The following is a 23,650-nucleotide window of genomic DNA, read 5'->3' as shown; positions in this document are numbered from 1 at the left end:
ATTAGGAGTTATTCAGGGAGGGGAATGACAGGTGAATTAAACTTTGACAGTGAGCTAGATGATTTTGTAATAACTGAGAACAAAGTGAAGGAGAAATTGTTGAAGATAAACATAAGAAAAAACAACTGGGGTGGATGGGATCTACCCAGTTATATTAAATGAGGCAGCAAAGGAAGTAAGCAAACCCTTAGCCATAATTATGAGGACTTCCTTGGACTCAGGGGAGGTACCTATGGACTGGATATGTGCAAATGTGGCCCCAATTCACAAATGAGAATCAAAGGGTAACACAAGTAATTATAGACCTGTTAGTTTAACTTCTGTTCAAGGAAAATTAATGGAGGCACTGGTTAAAGAAGCACTGCAGGATCATCTAGACAAGAATTCAGTTATAGCTCGGACACAGCATGGTTTTGTTAAGGAAAAGCCTTGCCTGACCAATTTGATTGGATACTATGATGTGGTCACAAAGGAACTGGATGCAAAGAATAATTTTGGTAACATATATTTTGATCTCAGAAAGGCTTTTGATACTGTTGTGCATGGAAGACTGCTGCACAAATTGGAGCAGTGTGGCACTGGAGGCAAATTGCTGCTATGGATAAAGGGATGGTTGAGTGGGAGAAGACAGAGTGGTAATCAATGGACACTGCTCTTCATGGACTAATGTTTTTAGTGGAGTGCCACAGGGTTCTGCATTGTGTCAATCATTGTTTTCTGTATTTATGAATGATATTGATGATGGTATATCAGGCTTAATGTCCAAGTTTGCAGACGATACGAAGGTTGGCAGGGTTGTTAATGACACTAATGACAGTACGCTGCTGCAACAGGATCTAGAAAAGTTGAGCAGATGGGCTGAGAGGTGGCAACTAAAGTTTAACATTGACAAATGTAAAGTACTGCATATGGGATGCAGTAACCCCAGAGTAACGTATCAACTGTGTAATATTATACTGACAAGGTATAAGGTATGTTCGTGTCAGACGGCACCTGGGATTTCTCCCATCTCTGCGTGTGTATCCAGTATCACAAAAAATTGCTCTGGCAGGTCCTGCCCCCTAGTTGCCTGTGATTTCAGTGGCTAGGACCTATAAAAAAAAAAAAAAATTATGCGTTTGACATTAATGCTTAATGGGATTGCTGTTAGGAAATCGCTGATTGGGGTTGAACGCTAAAGAGACATGTTAAAGGCCTAATAAGTCGGGCAAAATTTTGATGTTATTAAATTTGGACATGTGAGGCTATACACTAGATAAAAGCTAATAGTGTTAGTTGTCTTAGAGATTTACATGAAGCCGGTAGAATTTAGACGTTGATTAGAATTTGGCGACATTGTTAAGGGTGTACTCGGTCGATTTATTGAGAGGGGGAGACTGAAGACTGGGGGGAAAAACAGATAGAAGAATAAGGACGATAGAGTAGGCATCCCCAAAGAGGTCAGTGGAGACGAGCCCCACCAGGCGAAGTATGGGGGGGTAGGCAGGGAGGAGAGGAGACAGAGACCAGTATTCTCCCTCCCCTGCCTGGGGATGGGGTTTTAAAGGGAACCAGGTTAGAGTACCCAGTTCAGATCGTCAATGGCTTGTTGGTAGCAAAGCTGCAGAGGTGGTAGATGACTTTCATCAACCGGTGAAATACCACCACTTTGCTTATTGGAGGCTTGAAGTGGTGAAACCCATGTTTAGTCTCTAGAGCAAAGTTTCCGGCATCCCCCTCCCTCCATACTTCTCCTTCAACCCATGCACAATACTAAGTACTATAGGTTTGATACCTTTTGTGTTTGGGGTTTTTCATAAAAAAAAAAAAAAGAATGTCTTTGTCAGTGTCATGTCCAAGGAGTGTCAAATCTGGTATGAAGGTCAAGCTGCCCATCCCGCTCCGGGGGTGGGGGAGACACACATTTACTTCATTCATAATCTGCATTCTCACTCTTCTTGCATTCTTTTTTTTTTTTTTTTTTATTTATTTATTATTATTATATATTTATTTTTATTTTTTTTATACTTTTTTCTTATTTTTTATAATTTTTTCCCAAGTTTTTTTATATATATATATATATATATATTTTTTTTTTATTTATTTATTTATTATTTTATTTTTTTTTTTCACTCAACTCATTCATCTTTTTCTCACACACCAGGAGGGAATGCAATGATGTGTAGTGTAAATTTAAATACTAATTAAAACTAGAATTAGTGTGTACTTAACTGTAGCATTTATGGTTGTGTTCTTTTTCTCACAGGCTTACACTTTTATTCATTCATTCTTCTAGCTCTCATCTCATTTATTCGACTCTTACTTTCTGCACTGCACTCTCTGGGCACCTCAACTTACTGTTATTCTTCAGTTGTGGTGCAGGCCTAGCCGCAAGTTTTTTTTTTTTTTTTTGCAGGCCAGGGAAGAATGCAGTGATAGTGTTTATACGGTTAGTAAATGTTTGTTGGTACAGTATATATAAAGTAATGTGAGTTATTTTTAACTTTGTATTCTTTTGGCCAATTACATTTGCTCTTCCACTCATTCCCATTCACTCTCTCTTTCCCTCATGCTAGGTCACTCTTTCTTTCACCAAGGTATTACACTGACAGTGGTAGAGAATAAAAAGGATCTGGGGGTAATTGTGCAGGCAGATATGAAGTTTTCTGAGCAGTGCAGACGGTCTGCAAGAGTAGCTCATGATGTTTTGTCAATGATGTACAGGAATTTTTCTAGTAGGGATAAGCAGGTAATTATCCCCTTGTATAAGGCAATGGTCAGGCCACACCTTGAGTACTGTATACAGGTCTGGTCATTTTAGGAAGGATGTAAAGCTGCTGGAGCAAGTGCAGAGAAGGGCAACAAGATTGGTGAGAGGAACAAAGGGTTGCTCTTATGAAGAAAGGCTTAAGTTTTGCAAATTACAATGTCTGGAGACTAGGCACCTGCGAGGTGATCTGATTAAAGCGTATAAAGTCTTGAATGGTTTGAGCATGCTCAGTGCTGATGGTATTTTTCCTCTTGCTCAGAATAATCGCTTGAGGGGGCACAAATTCAAATTGAGGAAAGACAGTTGTAGGATAGATGAGCAGAAGTTCACCTTTAGCCAGCGGGTGGTTGATTGCTGGAACAAACTTCCATCTATCGTTGTAGAAGTTGATAGCTTAAATAGATTCAAGGCAGAACTAGACAAACATTTGGAGCAAGTGGATGGGGGAAATAAGGTGTTATTTTTTTTTTTTTTTTTTGCTGATTCTATATAAGCATGCTTTCTTGCATCATGTGCCTTTGCTAATGCTAAAGTTAGTGTAAGGGTATCACTCAAACAGTGTGTTTTCAGGATTAGTAAATACTCTTTGTGTGTGTTCTAAAAACAGATACTGCTTTAATATAAACTCAGTTGGCTGAAAGAGTAGTAAACTGGAAATGCTTATTATTAATTAAGAATTATTAATATGTATAATTAACGACTCTTTTACCATGTGAAGTTTTAATATATTTTTAGTAAACATAGCCTAAACTGATATGTACTGATATGTATTGGGTATCTTGCCAATACCCATCATCAGACCATGCTGCTGACTGCCCTCAGACCTGAAGAGAAATGGGCAAAATTATTATTAAGATAAGAAGTAAAGCTGCTTGAATAAGATGCAAAGCAGACATAGAATTAATAACATAAACTTGATTAAGCTTTTTCGAGCCAAATGCTCATTCATAATGGTCTGAAGGTATAAATCAAACTCCTGATATTTTATAAAAATTTAGCAAGAAAATATAAATAACTCTATTTTCAGATAAATATAAATTATTGATATGTTCCATGCATTTATTTGAAACTTTTATTAAAAGCTGAAATCTGTTCCTTTAATTTTTAAATATGGGGTATCCCTCCTGGCCATTGGTTGACACTGTAACTGATAAATGAAACCAGTGTTTATCTTGCTGGCTGTCATATAATAAGAATTAACTTTGTTGTCAAGAAGAATCAGTTTATTTCTAATATATCAGGCAGAAGGAATTCTTATCTTTGTAATAGAGGTGCTTGGAACCTTGGATTAAAACATTACACCACTCTCCATTTGCAATAAATAGTTTCCTGAAGCCTAGAACATGAGTTTTTTTTTAATCCCGTAATGGGTTTAGTTTTCTGGCATGGCAGATTTTTACCAAGATCCGGGAATAAAAATTAATCATGTAAAGAAATTTAAAACCTTCCATTTTTATTCTCAAATCCTGGGTATTCCCTTGGATATTTGGTTACAAATTTGTTGCCATGACAGTTTTGTCCTTTGTCATATTGCTCATCTACCATATTGAAATTTTTGGCCAGTGACCCAAGGGAGCCCTGCAAGGTGGGATAAAAAAGTAAAAGCTTTATATAGTTAGATCTGCCTTTGTGCCATTGGCAAGTAAGAATTCCTTACTTTAAAATCTACCATAAGGTAGATCTAAGGCTGATAAGTGGCATTGTGATTCATGAAACTTCTCTGGATTATGAGGTCCAGAAAAAAAATTTTCCCCACCACTTCCCATCCTTTACTATTGAGATTAATAAATCATCACCATTTTAAATCCTTAACCTCTTTCCTTTTTCTATTTATTTGTTTGTTTTATTTTATTTTCTGTATTAATAATAGAATAAAAAGAATTCCTTACTTTAAAATCTAATATCACATACTGTTAACAAATGCAAATTATTAATTAAATGCATGGAGTAAATGTGTATAGAATTCTCTTTGATTTAGGAACTGGAAGTAAGAACAGTGAAAGGCAGGCCAAATTTTCAGTTAGTATGGCATCACTATTCTGTGCATACGGTGTACAGGTTAGTATGTGAGTTCATAAAATATAATCTGTCTTCTAACAATTAGTTCACTGAAACATTTTTTTCTCAATTTTTTTGTTTTATGTATTTGTTAAATATTTTATATTTAAAAATTATTGCTTTCTAATTATCTCTATTTCAGGCAACTTTCTTTTTACTGCCTAATGTTCTCAGTTATTGTCCTAAGAATATGATAATTCAAGGTTACTAAGCTATAAGAAACTCACTGACATTGAAAATGAGTTTCTATAGTTTGTAATTTTCAGGAAATATATAAGCATAAAAGTGATAGATGCTAGCTAGTTAATACATGTGCTCAGACTGGTTTGGAAGAAACAGCTAGAATTACAGGCGCCAATTCAGAAGAACAGAAGCCATAGAAATATCTGTAGAAAAGACAAGCAGCAGAAATTGAACGTTCCAGGAAATGGAGGGAATGTAGTGAGCTTTTGAAAGAGGTATCATCAATTAACCTGGCTGTTATCTTTTTGATAGAATTGAAGTATTGGATAGTGCCTGGCAGCATCTCCAGATATATGAACAGTATTCCAGGTTAGGAGAGATTTGTATTTGGTATGGAGTTAAGAGTTTCACAGAGATAAATAATGCTGAGGGAAAATGAGAAAGCTTAGTTATTTTATTTTATTTTTATGAAAGAGGGCCAATATTTTTTATGTGCTTATGTCAAGAAAGGTTGCAAGTTAGTATTAATCTAAGTAAAGAGCTTGGTAGTTCTTGTTTTGTAATCTAGTTGCTATTGAAAATGAGCATGGTTTCTGCACATTCTTTTCTGTGTAAAATAAGATAGACTGAGTTTTAGTAGGTTTGAAGTTAAATAAATTTTCTACTTTGCCCTGCTGCTAGAAATAAGCATTTAAGGAACTGGTAGTAGATATTCAAATAGTTGTGATTATGCAGAGCAGGCTTTGTTGGCTGGAAAGTGGAATGTAATGTGCCAGCACAGCAAGCAATATCTAGAATTTGCAGTCAGTGCAAAATCATTTATGCAGAAGAAAGAAAATACAAGAAAAATAGTTCCCAAATAGAGTGGAAACAGGCAACCCAGTCGTGAAAGCCAGAAGATGGTTCACAGGAAAATTGAAATTTGTCCACATGTGAGTAAAATAAGCTAAGAGATCATCTGTGGATTGAAATTACCAAAATTGATGATCATCAGCCAGATATGGGCTGGCAATTGGTGTATTTTCCATCACCTTAGAAAAGGGTGCAGTAATGGCAGTGATGCTGTTGCCGTTACCTTAACTGATTGTCCTCACTCATTTGCATCATTTTACTTATAATAATAATAAAGTCAAAAGTTGCTTCATCAGCCCTACCTCCCCAAGGTCAAAGTGACAGCTGAAGTAGAGTGGCACCATCTGGTGTCACTCCCATAACTACCACCCACCACTGGATGCAAAAAACCAAAGCTAAAACAGGCCCCACCTCCATAGCTGGATGAAGATGAAAAGTATAAATATTGAACATGCTGCATCAAGTGTGACACAAGATAAAGTCACTCGTGTTCTGGCCTTAGTCAGAGGGGTCGGTTTGAAAAGTCAGAGGCAGTGGAGCAAATAGGTCTGTCTTCTGTGTGGCTACCACAACTGAAGCTTGTGGTAGCCACAACAACTGGAAGTGCTTCCTATGCAACTGCACCAATGACCACCCAGGAAGGAAGAAGAAGAAGCCAATGCATGAAGTGGAGCATTGAAATGAATACATTCATCATGCGAGTATACTATGAAGTAACGAAGCTAGAGACAGACAAGACGATGTACAGGACAAAACTATGCACCAAGTAATTGGAAGGGTTCCTGACTGTTCAGGTCACCGAATAGCAGACCAGAAATGGACCATTGTCAAAAAAACCTGATAACTCCTGTAATCTTGGAAAAAGTCAGGAGCATGATGGCGCCTCCATAGCCAGGTGGGCAGGAGCAGCAGTGCATAGCACACGCTTCTTGATTAGACTGGGGTTCAAACCCGTGACCACCAAATATGGAGGATGCGGAAAGGTCAGGGAATGACCACCACATATCCCCGGAGCAATATGGCCTTAGTTGCTAATGCTCCTTAAAAAAAAAAAAAAAAAAAGATATGTGAGCAAACAACAATGAATATGTACACAACCAGAAGGCACTTAAGGAGTTCTGGAGCAACTTGTGGAACAGCAAAGTTAACCATAATGGCTGTGCCCCCTGGATAGATCTAGAAAGGAAGAAAACCAAGATTGTACAAAAGATGTCAGAATGGGAGACTCGGTGGAAGAAGTATAACATTTGATCAGGAAGTCCCACAGCTGGGGAACCCCAGGAATAGATAACATCTACAACTCTGGTACAAGAAATTCAGCTGTGCGTACAACACATGGCAGAGCAGTTCACCCAGATAATAAGACACCCTGACATAATACCAATCTCTGACTCAAGGAATCACCTACCTGAAGGCTAAGGACAAAGACACCACAAATCTGGCAAAGTACACACCAATCACCTGTCTCCCAGCAGTGTACAAGATCCTGACCAGCTGCATAACTAAGAAGATATCAGACCACCTGGAGAGCCAGAACATCATAGCCGAGCAGCAGAAGGGATGTAAGCAGATGAACAAAGGATGTAAGATGTAAGCAGCAATTGAAGGCTGCAGTTATAGAGCAAGCCTACAAGAAGCACCACAATCTGTACACAGCCTACATCAATTACCACAAAGCCTTCGATTCCATGCCCCATAGTTTGCTGATAGAGACACTGAAGATCTACAAAGTCAACCTGACACTGACACACTCCCTAAAGGCAACCATGACAAAATGGAGTACCACCATCAAGGTCAAGAACATCATAACCAGACTGACCAGACTGATACCCATCACAAGAGGAATGGCGCCTCAGTAGCCAGGTGGGCAGGAGCAGCAGTACGTAGCACATGCTTCTTGATTAGACCGGGGTTCAAGCCCGTGACCACCAAATACAGAGGATGCTGAAAGGTCAGGGAATGACCACCGCATATCCCCGGAGCAATATGGCCTTAGTTGCTAATGCTCCTAAAAACCAAATAACAACAACAACAAGAGGAATCTTCCAGGGAGATGCCCTGAGACCGCTATGGTTCCGTCTAGCACTCAACCCACTATCCACCATGCTCAATAACAGCAAGTACAGATATACACTAAGAGAAGAGAGAAAGAACCTGTACACCCTCTCTCACCTGATGTACCTGGATGTCATCAGACTTTATGTTGCAACTAAGAATCAACTCCACCAGCTACTCTGGTTTACTGAAGAGTTCACCACTGACATCAGGATGTAATTTGGTTTAAGTGAATGCAAGACCTGTGGATTAAATCAGGGACTCCAGTCAGACAAAACTAACAGGTAAAGACTGATGAAGAAATTGAAGTTTTGACACAGAGAGAGACATATACAAATATCTGGGGTTGATGCAGGCCCACCAGTTAGAACACAAGGAGATCAGAGCCAACCTGACTGAGAAATACCATCAGAAACTGAGAAGCCTGCTAAAATCAAAGCCGAATGGTGGGAACATGGTCACAGCCATAAACACTTATGCAGTCCCAGTACGAATATACTCCTTTGGGATCATAGAATAGATCGGACCAACACCGAGCTGGAGGAGATTGAGATCAACCAAGATAATGATGACCAAGAGTTGCCAACCCCACCCAAAATCGGCCATTGGCAGAATGATCATGGCCCTTAAAGAAGGAGGAAGAGGATTGACTCACCTCGTTGAACAAGAGAAGAAAGCAATTAAGAACCTGTGGGATTGCTTCCAGTAAAACACAGCACAAATCTACCAAGCCATAAGAAAGATAGACAAATGGCACATAACACTCAACCTCAACAGGGAGAACACCCTCACACAGACAAAAGAAACAAAGACAGAAAGATAGACAAAGAAGACACTCCTTGGCAGACACTACAGTGACTTCCATCAAGACTGCATAGATAAGATGGCTTCTAGTGCTTGGCTCATGAAAGGAAGACTCTTCCCCGAGACCAAAGGATTCGTGCTCACCATCCAAGACCAGCTAATCAACACCAGGAACTACAAGAAATACATCACGAAGGGCCCACAGTAACAGCTGTCACCTGGCCCCAAAAACAATCCAGCCCATCACCGCAGAATGCAGGGAGATCATCCAGATAAAGTACACTAATAACAGACATGACCCAGGTGGCCAGGATAGTGCATCAGAAACTACTGCAAAAATACCAACTGATCAATGAAAGCTTACCATATTACAAGTACGAGCCTCAGGCTGTACTAGAAACCCCTGCTCACAGACTGTACTGGGGCCATGCCATAATAAAGGACAAGATGATCCCGCACAACAGACTAGACAAAACCTTCATCAACAAGAAGGAAATGACTACCTACCTGATTGACATATCAATGCCCAACGCCAGCAACCTCCAGAAAACATACAAGGAAAAGATCAAGAAGTACTCAGGCCTCAGACAGAAAGTCAAAGATATGGCATATGGAACAAGTAATGACCATCCCAATCACCATGTCACCACTGGCATGGTGCCAAAGAGCCTCCATAAGAGCCTAGCAGCAATAGGCCTCCCAGAGAACACTTATATGGAACTGTAGAATGCACAATCCTGAACACCTGTAGGATAGTAAGAGAATTTCTTGACCAACAGTAATAATAACAATAATAGTGGTAAGCAGATACAACCAACCACCCCATGCACTTGGTACCAGTACCTGTCATGGGGCGGAAAATATCCCATAAAGGAGAAAAAGGTTTTTTTTTTTTTTTTTTTTTATAATAATAATAATAGGTGGAGAATTATCATAGCAGAGAATTATCATCATTCTTACAAACCAACTAGATATGGACAAATTTCCATAGAGGGAAAAACACCAGTTCAGAGAGTGAAAAAAGGTGACAAAAAATATAAGTAACTCTGAAGCACAAGTTTTAAGGACAACTGATGAAGTGCCACCAGGCACTTCATCAGTTGAAATTCCTGCTTTAAAAATTTTTAGGATTCTTTTGATTTTTTTCTGTTGGAAAACAAAAGTAGACATTGAGTGGATGATGTTTTATATAGCAGGTCGAATTTTACTAAGCTCATTAGTGCAGGAATTCAAACAAAAGTAAAATGCTAGCATATACAGATCAGTGAGGTTGTACACTGAGTTACCACTTACATTAGGTACACCTACCTTATAGCAAGTAGGGTCTTCCTTTAGTCCTCAGAACAGCAGCCTGGATTTGACTTAGCATGGCATGGACTGAATGAGGTGATGAAAGCATTCTACAGCTATGCTAGGCCATGTTGACTCCAATTGCATCTTGATCGTGCCATATTTTAAGCAGGAGACTATTCTGCTATGCTTCCTTGGGGCGTATGTGCTTCTACTTATTTATTTCTGTAATTTTCTAATTTTTATTCCGATTTTTGCCCAGCAGTACTGTTGGTTATTATTACAACTGTCCTTTCAACATGGTATAATAATGTCTTAATTTCACAAATTATTTGATTATACCATGTTTTATTTTTAACTTGTAGTGGATTTATATTTTTAATAATTCTTCCATAGTCTAGTTTTGCTTCAAATTTCTTATTCTGGCTTATATAGATAGGTTTTCTTTATTTTTGCTACAGCCAAAAAGATATGTTGTAGAATCTCAAAGTTTTCCAAGCCATGGCAGTATTTACAGTTTTCATTTTTGTTTAAGAATAAACAAAAGGTATATCATGCATTCCAGAGGTCCCCACCTAACTTTCAATCTTGAGTTATTCTAAAGTCTAGAAATTTTACTGAAGAACCTCATACTATTCAAGATTTTATTGCATCTATGAGGTAAAGGATTTTTTCTTTCCAAATACTTTTTGGTTGTTTGTTGGATTATTTTAACTGTATTGATGAAGAGTTTACTGTAATGATGATACCCAGCTTATAGGTTTTGTTTCTTTTCCCTGCTTACAGCATTTATAACTTTTGCTTGGGTTTCCTGATCGATTGAAAAAAAAAATTATTAACTGTCTAGCATACTAGCAACCAAAAATATAAAATTGCACACGAGTGTGAATTTTAATGTTCCTTCAATGTGGTCTTTAGTTTCAACTTAAGTCATTGATCATTTTTAAATTGGAGTAGTATAACCACAAAAATTTCTTTATGACTCTACTTTCATGCAAAAATATGTACATGGACCCACACCTGGGTTGATTTTCCTTAGTTTTGGTTTCCTTCAGTTTCATCTGCTTTGTGACACCATGGTTTGGCTGTAATGTAGTTGGGAAATATATATATTTTTAGATAACAAGACTGCTATTACCAAGGATATTAAGTTGTATCTAGAACAACCACAAGATCAGAAGAGTTTACAATACAGGGTGTCTAAATTATTCACTTGATTATGAATCTCATTTAAAATTTTATTGTAAAAGGTATCCTAAAAGGGTTTGCTGCATTTATCAAGGAAAGTCAGTTAGTTTTTACTCAGGCAGTTGGCAGCCTTGATTCTAGCAAGCATTGTGATAGTACATTAAAATGGTGACAGTGCAAGAAAAGGTGGTGTGTGTGTTATGGCTATGGGATACAAAATCTCCAGTGGCTGTAAAGAGATGTTTTCAACGGGAATTCCTGAAAAATCTACCTGTGGAACAATCAATAAGGTGATGGTTGAAATCATTTCAAGAAACTGGCAATGTGCTACACCAAGAAGGAGCAGGTCTAGGAGTAGGCCTAGTGTATCTGCAGATACAGTTTAGGAAATTCAAGAAACGTTTACCCAAAGTCCTACAAAATCTATCCCCAGACAAAATCTATCCTACAGCTCTCCAAGGCTGTCTAGTACTTATTTTATTTATTTATTTTTTTGTTAATGTTGTCATCTATCTCATTGATATAGGGACACTAATTTGCAGACTATCAATAAGGATTACCACAGAAATTTTCCCTGAGAATTCTGCTAGAGATCACTCCTTTCTTCTGTCATCATTATCTATAAATGAATGATTTTATTTTATTTGTGAACCCTCTGGACTTTTGTAACTGGGTAGTACATCATTAATGTTGTTGTTGGTTTTTTTTTTAATTGATGACTGTAAATAATTTTATTTGTATATTTGCCAATTAAGATGTTTTCCCTTAATTTTCACTTTCAAAATTAAGGTATGTCATATAAAATGGATTATTTTAAGGTCCAAAAAAAGCAGCAATCAAGTTTTCATTCTATATAATTTTTTGATTATTGTTATTTAATATAGCAAGTTGTTAAATATATATTTATATATGCAACTAGTGTCACTGAAAATGCTTTTTTGTTATTTTAAGAAATGGACAAGAGGTTGTATCTGAATTTGATTTGACACCAGCAAATTTTCCTCCCTTCTGGTTTTCTCGTGTTCGTAGTTTCAGCACTGAATCTGACAGCCCGCTCCAGTGATAAATCAGCACAAGCGATTGCTTTTAAATTAAAAATTTGTATAATTAGTAGATATATCCTCTGAGAACTTATAACAGTTAAAAAGTGTGTTTTTCTCTTAAAAAAATTCAAAAAAGCAAGGAATGTTTTTTGTTCTATTGCTCGTGTGCTAATTGGAAATATTTTGTTAGACAGTAGCTTTACTTTTTAACATAGTTTTCTCTTTATGGTATTAGAAGCATGAAATAATTAATGTTATGAAGGCTGTAATTTGTAATAAATACTTTAAGGTGTTTTTTTAATTTAATTTCAGAATTTTTTATAATCATGAACACCTAAATGAAATAGTTTGTTTCATTTGTGTTTTCTGTGATTATAAAAAAACATTAATGAGAAGTTTTTGATTACTTAATAAAACTTTCTTTCAGAAATGCTTATTTAGTGTTAAAAATATCTACAATGGTACACATTAATTGAATTTAGAGATACTGATTTTAAATATCATCTTTCCATGAAAGAGTTGTTTTATAACCAGATTCCTGATATTATAAGATTTGTTATCATGGCAGAATAGCTGCATATAAATCAGTGCTTGTTTTCTCCTCTTATTTTTTTAACCCGAATAGGTACCACCACAGGTATTTTAGTAGCTATATAATAAATTCCTTATATGCAACATAACTGGGTCTCAGCTATAGTATGCTTGTAAGACATTATAGTACTAGTAGTAGTTTAATATGTAGTGTTGTATAAAAAACACAAATTGTCAAAACTTGATACTTCTCCTCTGAAATTAGAAGATATTTTTATCCCATATAATATATTTTTTAGATTATCAATGAAAGAGTATTTCGATTAAAATATTCTCTTCAAATAAAATTTTCATAAATATCACAATTCCCTACTTCTTGGTAGTTGTACACACACTTGTGTGGAAACCAGTTTCTTGAAAAGTTAGCTAGGAGTTCACATTAATATAGAAAATAATTCAAATATAAGCATATATTTAATAATACAGTTAAGGTAAGAAATGCTTCCATTTCTTAATGAGGTGTATTAATTTAAATTTTCTGATTAAGAATAAATCTAATAATATATTTACTAGTGAAATTTGTAGATACTTCTGGTATTTTGGAGCACCTCTCAAACAATGAATATTCATAAGCAAGCAGATGTAAATTAAGATTTAAAGCATCACTACTATGTAATGACATACTCTGATATGCATATATATAGGCATAACTGGTTTCTATGATATGCTTCCACAAGTAAAAAAAAAATTGCAGTACAATTTTAAATTAACTAAAACCATACAAAAACAAATAATTTAATTTAAAGTCTGAAAATTCTTAGGAATATAATGAGCTGGTGGCACACATTAAGGTGAAATACAAAGGCAAGATTTGATGTTGTTGTAAAGCAAATTGAATCATTCAAAGGGATGGCGCCTTCTAAGCATGATCAGAGATGTTTGAATGAATTTGCTACAAGATGCTACTGAAAGATGCTTAAGTTTAAAAGGCTCATTAAATAATGCTTAGAGGATGCATTATCTTAAACCCTTAAAAGAGATACAGATGCCAAAGCATCTGTATCTCTTTTAAGGGTTTAATTTGCTTTAGAGTAGTGTTAATAATGCCAAATTTTATCTTTTTGTTTTAAAATTCTCTGTAATATCATTGTGTATTAATTAATTAATTAGTTATTTATTTATTCTGTTAAATTTCTGCAATTTTTAAATTAAATTATTTCATTCAGTTTTGTAGAATGTTTTAGTTAATTTAAAATTGTATTTTTTTTTTTTTTTTTTTTTTTTTTTGTAAAAGCATGTTATAGCAGCTAGCTGTTTATAGTTTTTCATAATTGGGGAGCAAGTCCATAGCATTAATGATGCTTTAATTTGGGTCTTATTTTTTTCCTATGAATATGTAATGTTGAGGGGTTGCTTAAATACACAAAATAAAAATATAGCAATAAAATAAAATCATAAAATATATTTAATAACAGAATAGATTCAAATTAGAAATTAAAAAAAGGTAAATGAAATGAAATAAAAAAAAATTAAAAAAAATATATATAAAGAATCATTTCCTTGTCACCTGTAATACCTTGGGTGTTGATTCCAATATATCTCAGAGCTTATGGCTGGCCTGATCCAGTAGCTTTTCACCTGTGACAAGATATGATTGTGGATATTATATTTATTATATATTAAATTTATTAAAACATTAAATTCTCAGCCCTTTGCAAGTAGCAACCTGAAGTGATTGTCTTTCTGAGCTTATTTGGCCTGGCCCGGCTTGGCAAAGTATATGCACAGTGCAGATGTCTTCATTGAAGCTGCAATAATTAAACACATATGCGAATATTTTCTTAAGGTCTACAAATTTTAAGGAGAAATAGTTGGCACTACTGGGCTTTACTTTCACTTATTGATGCCATGAGTTGAATAAACGAAAATCACTTCGAGTTAGATACAGATACATTATAATTAAGAAAATGGTGAATAATAAATATGATTTTCTAATATTAAAAAAAAAAAGAGGCCATGTATCACTATGCTGCCAGCATATAAAATAAATAACATGACAGCTCATTCAATTTATAGACTGCATTGTGTTATTTGGAAGTGTGAAACCCTGATGAATGAATCAATGAATGTATGTGGTTAACTGCTTGGAAAGAAAAGACAATGTACAGAAGTTGTATTGTAAATAATAAAAATAGTCTGACCTAATAGCTGTTCCTTAGCATTTGTGGATGCAACAGCAATTTCACACTATTAAAATTGCTGAAAAACAAACAAGTTAACCATTTTATATTAAATTAACAATTATAAAGAAAAACGATAATCCATTTACATTAGATACAATAGTTTGAAATGTACTGCTTCTCAAAAAGATAAAAATACTTTGTCCTGAAATATTTATCTTCATAAATGCTTCATTAGCTCTTGCAAAATATTTAATGATGTTTGAAAGACATGCAATAATTTATGGAACAGATATAAGACAGCAGTTTGTTTGGAGAGTTCTTATCATCTAGGAGGTTGGAAGGATTCTTAAAGGCCTCTGTGATTGGGGCATGTAGTTAGCTGATCTGAGCAGAGGAAGCAGAGGGCCCCCCCCCCCCAATTTTAGTCCACACAACATACAGATTGGGCCCCCTGAATACATACTTGTACACACACACACACACACACACACACACACACACACACACACACACACACACACACACACACACAGAGAGCAGTATGGTCTTAGATGTTAATGTGCTATATAAGTAATAGTAACAGCAACAATAGTATGACCATTTGTTGCACCACATATTTCATGTTATGTGATGAAATTTTGATTATTATATTTGTGGAACCAAAAGTAATTTTTGTATTAAACATAATTTTCATGTTATCCATTTTCTGTTAAATGAATAATTATAAACTGAAAGTTATCGTTGTGGGAGTGGCTTAAGCGTATTTTCTTTTTAAACAAAAAAGGTTTTTATCCATTTTTATGTTAACCAGTTTGCACTATATTTGTCTAATGTTTAAAGGAATAAATGGAATATTACGTAATTAAACATCGTTCCAAAATTAAGGTATATTTTGGGAAACATTAATTTAATATAAATAGCAACAAATATTTATAATTAATTCTTTACAGGTAGGAGAAATGCACAGAAAAACATTGTAATATAAATGTAACACTTCACTGCATGGCTAAATAATTTTTAAGATGAAAACAAGGTTACTTCGTGTTGTGACAGCCCTCTGTGCATGTCGACTATATAGTATGCACCTTGGAAAACAAATCAATTAAGATATGTTTACTAGAACAAATTGATTATTTTAAAAATGTGAAGTTTAAGTTATTTCACTGTCAGTATTTTTAAAAAGATGACCATTCCATATGAATCCAATATGGAAGAAAAGGAAAAAATAAAAATCAATTTTCACTAAACATCTTTTTTGCAGCTTATGAAATATTGGTGAAAGATTAGTATTTAAAGTTTTAACTTTTAATTTACTTAAATGAAGGATATTTGGACTATCTTCATTATACAATAAATATATTATTATTTTTTTTTATCAGATTTGCTTATTTCAGTTTTTGTAAGAAACATATCATTGAAAGAGTTTTCACATAAAAAGAATTAATCAGCCAGGATACTCATTACTTTAAATTCATTGTATGTGAATTAAGTATTCTGTGACATATTTTTCTGCATTATGATTCCAAACTAATTGGTATAGTATTATGGGTAGGTTTTTTTTGAAGTGTTGTAGCATTAAAAAAATTTTAAATTGATTACATCTACATTTGATTGCTATTAAATATATTAGTAATCAAATTACTTTTTCTCATTTTTATGAAGGTTAATATTGCTTAAAAATCCATGCATTTTAAAATTTTAAGTAGTTCAGTATATAGCTGCAGAATTAGTTAAAAGCAAACTCACTGATTTCATTAAACTTGTAGAAAATTCATCATTCTAATGAATATTGATGGGGATAATTAAGTTGGAGTCTTGGAGCATAAGCTTCAACATTGTAAACTCATTACAGTGCAGGTTTTTGAATTAAGCTGAATTATTTCTTAACTTTTCCATATAAGCTACTTATGGTGTTATTTGCAAAGATATTGATATGAATGGATAATTGATACAACTTTTGTGAAGCTCTATGAGCTTCATAGTAAGAAAGTTTCTTGATTACTATGTGTATGTAACAATTCCTCAAAATGAAACCCAGCCAAGTCAGTTTATATATAAATTATCTTCAGAATGTGCATATTACTTACTCTCATTAACCTGCCAGCTATGGCATGAAATTCTATTAATACAAGTTTGGCTCAGTGACTGAAAAAATTGGTCAAATTAAAATGCTAAAATGCATGGACAATTTTGAATATATCTTATTGAAATATTTTTATTAATGCTGGTTTTCAGTTGCACATTCCAATTTTCACATAACTGTTCTTCAGAAGTTTATGATACTGCCATGTGTGTGAATGTTCCTAATGAATTTTTTTTCTAGTCATTAATATTTTGACTACTGTTAAAATAAATTATGTTCATAGTTACAGTAATTAATATTTAAAAAAAAATTAAAAGTGTAGTATTCTACTGCCACAAGAAATGTAAAGCTTCCATAGTTTTATATCTTTTGTATGCCTGCAAGAGGTCTTGTCACTGCAGCACACGTAAATAAGCCTGTTCACAAAACATTACAATGAAAGCATGGAGGTGAAATTCAGAAGTTTTTTTTTTATATGAAATATATATATATATATATATTTACCTTGGATGGGAATTAACCCATATACCAAAGCATTTATGGCATGTGGGTTAAAATCATCTTGAGTTAAAACTTTCCCCGTGGTTTCTTGTGTTTAAAATCACAAGAAGCTACATATTGAAAGAAATTAACACAATCATATTTTTTAGCATTTTAGATTAAAAAATTCCCTTCTTTCTTGATATATCATATTTTTTATATACAAAATAAATAGAAAATGAATAGTTAAAAAAAAAAAAAAGCAAGTTTGCTCTTTTCCTGCTTTTTTCCCATTTCCTTTTATTCTTCCTAGAATTCAGATTATGACAGAAAACTTTTGTTTGCAGATATGTTCTAGTCCTTTTCAAAAGTAGTGACAACAGTCAATTTTATTAAAAAGGAATGATTCCATCTGTCAGGACAACAAAAAAATTAGAAAATCTGCTAAACCATATCATCTAAAAATTTAAATGAATAGTATAATTGTATCCACTGAAAGTATTGTGGTTCTTCTAAACTGTGTATTTATAAATTGTATGATGATGAATGGTACATTGTACCCATTTTCTTTTCATAAAGTGATATTTTAACTTTAATAAGGATTTTTTTGATAGGGAGCATGATATTATTGTTCAGCAAGAGCTTACCATTTATGCTTTGATCATTCAGAAAAAAGAAAATATTGTGTCCATATCTCATCTATCACGTGCCCAGTTCTCAGTCATTCCAAGGGCCGTCTTTTCCCATGGGCTTTTAACCTCACTGGTTGTGTAGATGGTAAGGTACGTAAACATCACTATGGAAGAATAATAATTTCCATATACAGTGTAACCTTGTTTTAATGCAGATGTCAGGAGAAAGCTTTCAGGAGAAAATGAAGTGTGTTATAGCCAAAAATAAAATTTAACCATTTTATTTTTCCCAATTTTTTATAAGATGAATACACAATAACTAAGAGAAGATCTATAAATTAAGTATTTTTATGTAAGCAAATTTCATTTCACATGAATTTTTCCTTTTAGTTTTGCTATTTTGACATCAGTAGATGAAATTGGTTATACTTTTGAAATGGCAAATGCACCATTGTGTAGTTGTTTTTAAATAATGCCACTTTAAAATAAAATTATTAACCAACAGTTTGTATACTGAAAAAAAATGAAATTTCAAATTTGTCTTATGATTCTACATTTCCACGAGGTGTGTACAGGGAATTCAAGTGTAATGCATACATAGCAAATAAGGAACGAATAAAAAAAAAAGCTGATTTTTTTCCCCCTAACAAGTACACCTTGAGTTACACAACTAAAGTATTCCTTGAAGTCATTGCATAAGGCTTGAGAACCAACATCTCGGAAATCATTTTCCATAGAAAATGGATGGTACAGTTAGGTTGCATTCTAGATCAGGCTATGGGACCCCCCATCCCTGAAGTTTACACTGCTTTGGGCTATAAACAACACATTTACAGCAAATTTTTACAGTGAATTTTACAGAATTGCAGTATAATTATGGAGCACGTGAACTGTGGCCAATAGTAGCAACTTATAAGAATATGCAAACTGTTCATCAGTTTATGCACACTTTGCATTATGATTTTAACAGTTCTTTCCATTCTAAATGTTATTTCATCCTTGAAAAGAATGTCCCATGCTGTAGTTTACAAAAATTTAATATATTACAACTGACAAACATGGTAGCTGTCTCTCCCCCAAAAAAGAAAATGTTTTGCAAGTGCCCCATGTGTAGTTAATGTTTCATTGATGTATTTTCATTGATATATTTTTATCTAATTGAAGCAAGTCAGGAGAAACTGAACACCTATAGTAATTACTCTGATAACTCCTATTGTTTGTAAAAATTTAATCAAGGGAATGTATTACACAAGAGAATACAATAGCTCAATGGTCCACACTTTGGAAATCATTGCAATAGCTGATACAGCTCTTTGAGGTATAGTTTGCTTCAAATAGTGTGTATTGAGAAATTTATATTTTGCATTAAACTGCATTTTTTTTTTTTTTTTTTGTTCCTCTTGGGGAACATGATCATGCTTGCATTATATCTGAAAGTGGTATAATCAGGAACAGTATATTGAGGTTTTACTGAATGTATATATTGTTAATTGTATGAAAAAAAAGCTTTGTGTGTGTGTGTGTGTCATTTCTCGATTTACATGATTTTTATTTATGTATTTTTGGTTTAGTTTAATGCAGCCAAAAAATACATACCACTTCTCAATTTGGAATGCATTAATTAGCAACAAAGCACATGGTGTATGACAACATGTATGTAGGTCAGAACTAGACTTATTATATTTTGTTAAATTTTTAATATGGTGAGTTACTAAAATTTTCCATATTAAAATTTTCATGAATTTTAATAATTCCACAAAAACCAACCAATATTAAACTCTATTCCCTCAGTTGTATAATTTTTAAATAAAATTCTACTGCAACTAATATTAATATTTTCTGTTGTAAATTGCAACAGTAAATTGTCATCATCATCATCATTCTACTCTTCCATTTAGCACAGGTTGAGTCCCTATTTAGATATCGTCCTCAATTGTTGTCGATCTCTTGAATCTTGCATCATTTGTTGATAACTCTGAAAGCCTGTGTTTTCCTTTAGGCATTGGAGCCATTCTCAGTAACAGTAAATACAGTACATAAAATTGTTTTATTGTTTTAGTCTTTCAAAAAAGGCAAAATGAAATAAAAAGCAACAAAAAATAAAAGCGTGAAGTAAGAACTCACAGCTGCCAATGTATGTCAGTTCTGTACTGTAACTTCACATTTTTCTTCACCATCTATGTTTTTAAAAACACACAAAAATAATTTTTGGTACTAGCACATATTTTACATGGATGTTTTACATCTAAATTGTTTGCTATTTTGGGTTTCAACCTTGTTCATTATCTTGGCCAATGCATGTGGCTCCCCTTTTTTTCATTATTTCTTATGGCAAATTAGCTTTTTAAATATTTCAAATATAATTTTTAATTTAATTTGTGCTTTTCAGGAATGCATAAAACAAGAATTAAGTATGAGTGTGTATATATTTCTTTACTACAGCTCAAAAAATAACAATGAAATAAAATAAAAATGCAGTATTAAATATCCTACCCTAGTGAGAGATTCCAGTAAGGATTTCAATACTTAGAAAAGTATTAATTAAATAACAAAATAGAGTAATTTATGTATAATGTTTTCAACAACAATGAATTAAATTTTAAAACAATATTTATCAACAGTATACTAATGTTAAGCAACAGTATAAAATAATAAATTTGGGTAGTCACCTTATAGATGCAAATTCATATCTTAATGATATAAAATGTAACATTAGTTTAAAAAATGTTTGTAAGGAAAGGAATCTCACAAAGTTCAGACTAATAATATCATTAAAATTAAAAATATTGCAGAATTTAAAGGAAGTCCCCAAATATTATTCACTACTGTTTCTATGACTCATATGAAAAATGTTTATTAAAGATCAAACTCCCCCATCAATTCTTTCTACTAAGTGTGGAAAAATGATTTTTTATTCCTGTAATATTTGAGGTGAATATAAATAGTATAAATAGACAGTAGTAGCTAAGTGTATGTTTACAATTTATCCATGGCATATGTTATAGATAATAACAGAACCAAAACAATCATATCCAGATATTTCATGAGATATTAGATAGATAGAGATATTTTCATGAGATAGATATTTCTTTATGTCAACTCATGCTAACTTGCTTCCACAATGAATGAGAATAAGGACAAACACAGGCTAAAACAAAGAATGACAAAGAGTATGCATGTAAAATTCTTATGCTCCCCAAATGTGAAATTAAGCTCTAAAAAGTCAATCGAGATGGTATGTTTCTCTATGTCAACTTAAAGTTTTGTCTAACTTACCTTACTCCTGACCTCAATAAAGGGCATTTATAATTTAAAGATTAAGTATATATAATAGACTTTCAGAATAACGGCACCTTCAGGAATTCAAGGTGCCGTTATTTCAATTTTTCTGTTATCTAGAAAGTTTTATTTTTAATGTATTTAATACAGAAAGAATGAGGCCAAATAAGAAATAGAGAGATTAAAAATGCAATTTTTTAACTGAACATAAGAAAATGTAAACATGTTGACGATCCAGTGTTATATTCTGCCATTAATACACTTCTGCTTACACCCTGTTCTGTTTTCTTTATTATTATTATTATTATTATTATTATTATTAGCCATATGGTGCAAGGAAGCCTGAGGCTTATGCTGCACTCGCCAAAAAAAATTTTTCGAATTACCCCAAGAGAGAGAAGTAGAAGGGAATCACCAAGAAAAAGAAGAATGATGATATCCAGCTCAGGACCCTGGGTGTGCCAAGTCCATACTCACCAGATGTGAGCCCCTGGGGTTACTTTATATCAAGTTTAGTCTGTGCAGGTAGCACAGTGGTATTGTTACCGGCCTTCCCACACCAGGTGGAAAAGGCTAGGTTAGAATCCCGTTGATGACGCAAGGAACTTTTATACTTTTTTCACTCCTTGGCTGAGTTAGTGAGTCTCATGTGTTTATATTTCCTGAAAAACAAGCAAATCGAGCAGGGAACACACGCAATTTACAGACAGAATACACATGGGTATATGAATTAACATTCCGGGTGACTCTAATGTAATGGTTTGGATTATATCAAGTTTGTCACTAAGCATTAATGTTCTTCTTTTCTTCTCTGTATGAGGTTTATTAACTTTAAGAGCCATAGTCAGGGGTTTTTAATTTAAAATAAATGTAAAACAGCGGTGTAATCCATGATATCAGTACAGAATTCACACTGTAAATGGCGAGCATAAACAAATACAGTAATCATGTGATTTGCCATTTTCTTTTTTTTGGCACTGCAAGACATCTAGCACCTCTGTAGCCAGGTGGGCAGGAGCAGCAGTGTGTAGCACACACTTCTTGATTAGACTGGGTTTGAGCTCGTGACCACCAAATACAGAGGATGTGGAAAGGTCAGGGAATGACCACCGCAGCAATATGGAGCAATATGGCCTTAGTTGCTAATGCTCCTAAAAACCAAATAACAACAACAACAGCAAGACATCTGCACTATATGTATATATCCGATCTCAATGTGCCATTATTTCGACTGTCTACTGTATTATCCAATGGTTAATGTTAGACTTATGGTTTAAGCCAAATGGCATAATATTAACAACTGATGCAAAAATAACTAAAATTTCTGAAAACACTAGAGATTAGGGCGCTTCCATAGCCAGGTGGGCAGGAGCAGCAGTGTGCTTAGCACACGCTTATTGATTAGACCGGGGTTCGAGCCCATCACCACCAAATACGGAGGATGCGGAAAGGTCAGGGAATGACCACCGCATATCCCCAGAGCAATATGGCCTTAGTTGCTAATGCTCCTAAAAACTAAATAACAAACAAACAACAAACTAGAGATCAGAACCAGTGTAATAGCAAGACAAATGGCCTGGAGTCCTGCAACATCACTGGAACCAGAAGCAGGCCATAGCATCTGCTGGCAACTGTGAAGATAGAGACTACTACAATGAGCTGGTAGTATTAGATTAACATAAAGAGGCAGATCAAAAAGCTATATCAGGTGGGACAGACATATAGCCTTTTTGAGCCTGGATATGTGGCTGAAATTCTCATGTGCTTCATTTTGTGCAGCAGTCCTTTTGAACCTCCTGGGTAGGTTACTGGCTTCAGAATGAAGTGATGAATACTACTAGTGGGAATTCTCCCACTGGTATTCTCCACTAAGGAATGGCAACAGAAATGGAACTGGATGGGCTGTACCTAGCACTGCTCTGAACTGCTGTCATCTTTAACCTTTTGACTGGAGGGTATGTAGGTGCACTTAGCTGCTGTTGTCAATTTATTCCCACCTGCTGTGTGCTATCAGTGGGAATAAAATTTTATTTTTTCCACACTCAGTAGAAAAATATCTTCCTGGATGCAAATAAAAATATTTGTCTGAATATCCAAATAAACCCTCAAGTCAGACAAATTCTATACATTATTCAGCGTACACCTAACAAAATTGATGCCAACCAATATGTACACAAATATATTAAATACAGTATTTAAGTATATTTTATCTAAAAAAATATCCCTTGTCCGCTAGAAAC

At 34.2% G+C, this 23,650-nt stretch overlaps 1 protein-coding gene across 1 annotated transcript in view; it reads left to right on the top strand.

The window, feature by feature from the left end:
• Window positions 1-12,252, top strand: part of LOC150085487 (F-box only protein 9) — a 266,154-nt gene extending 253,902 nt beyond the window's left edge. The window contains exons 12-13 of the mRNA XM_090373294.1: window positions 4,728-4,807; window positions 12,131-12,252. Of these exons, the coding sequence (XP_090229420.1) occupies window positions 4,728-4,807; window positions 12,131-12,242 (192 nt within the window). The 3' untranslated portion in view covers window positions 12,243-12,252. The remainder of the gene's footprint in view (window positions 1-4,727; window positions 4,808-12,130) is intronic.
• Window positions 12,253-23,650: the final 11,398 nt, after the last annotated feature.

The sequence above is a fragment of the Mastigoproctus giganteus genome, chromosome 5 (assembly GCF_048544385.1).
Source record: "Mastigoproctus giganteus isolate SK-2022 chromosome 5, ASM4854438v1, whole genome shotgun sequence".
Lineage (NCBI taxonomy): Eukaryota > Metazoa > Arthropoda > Arachnida > Uropygi > Thelyphonidae > Mastigoproctus > Mastigoproctus giganteus.
The sequence above is the reverse complement of the archived record's forward strand: the minus strand, read 5'-3'. Positions and strand labels throughout refer to the sequence as shown.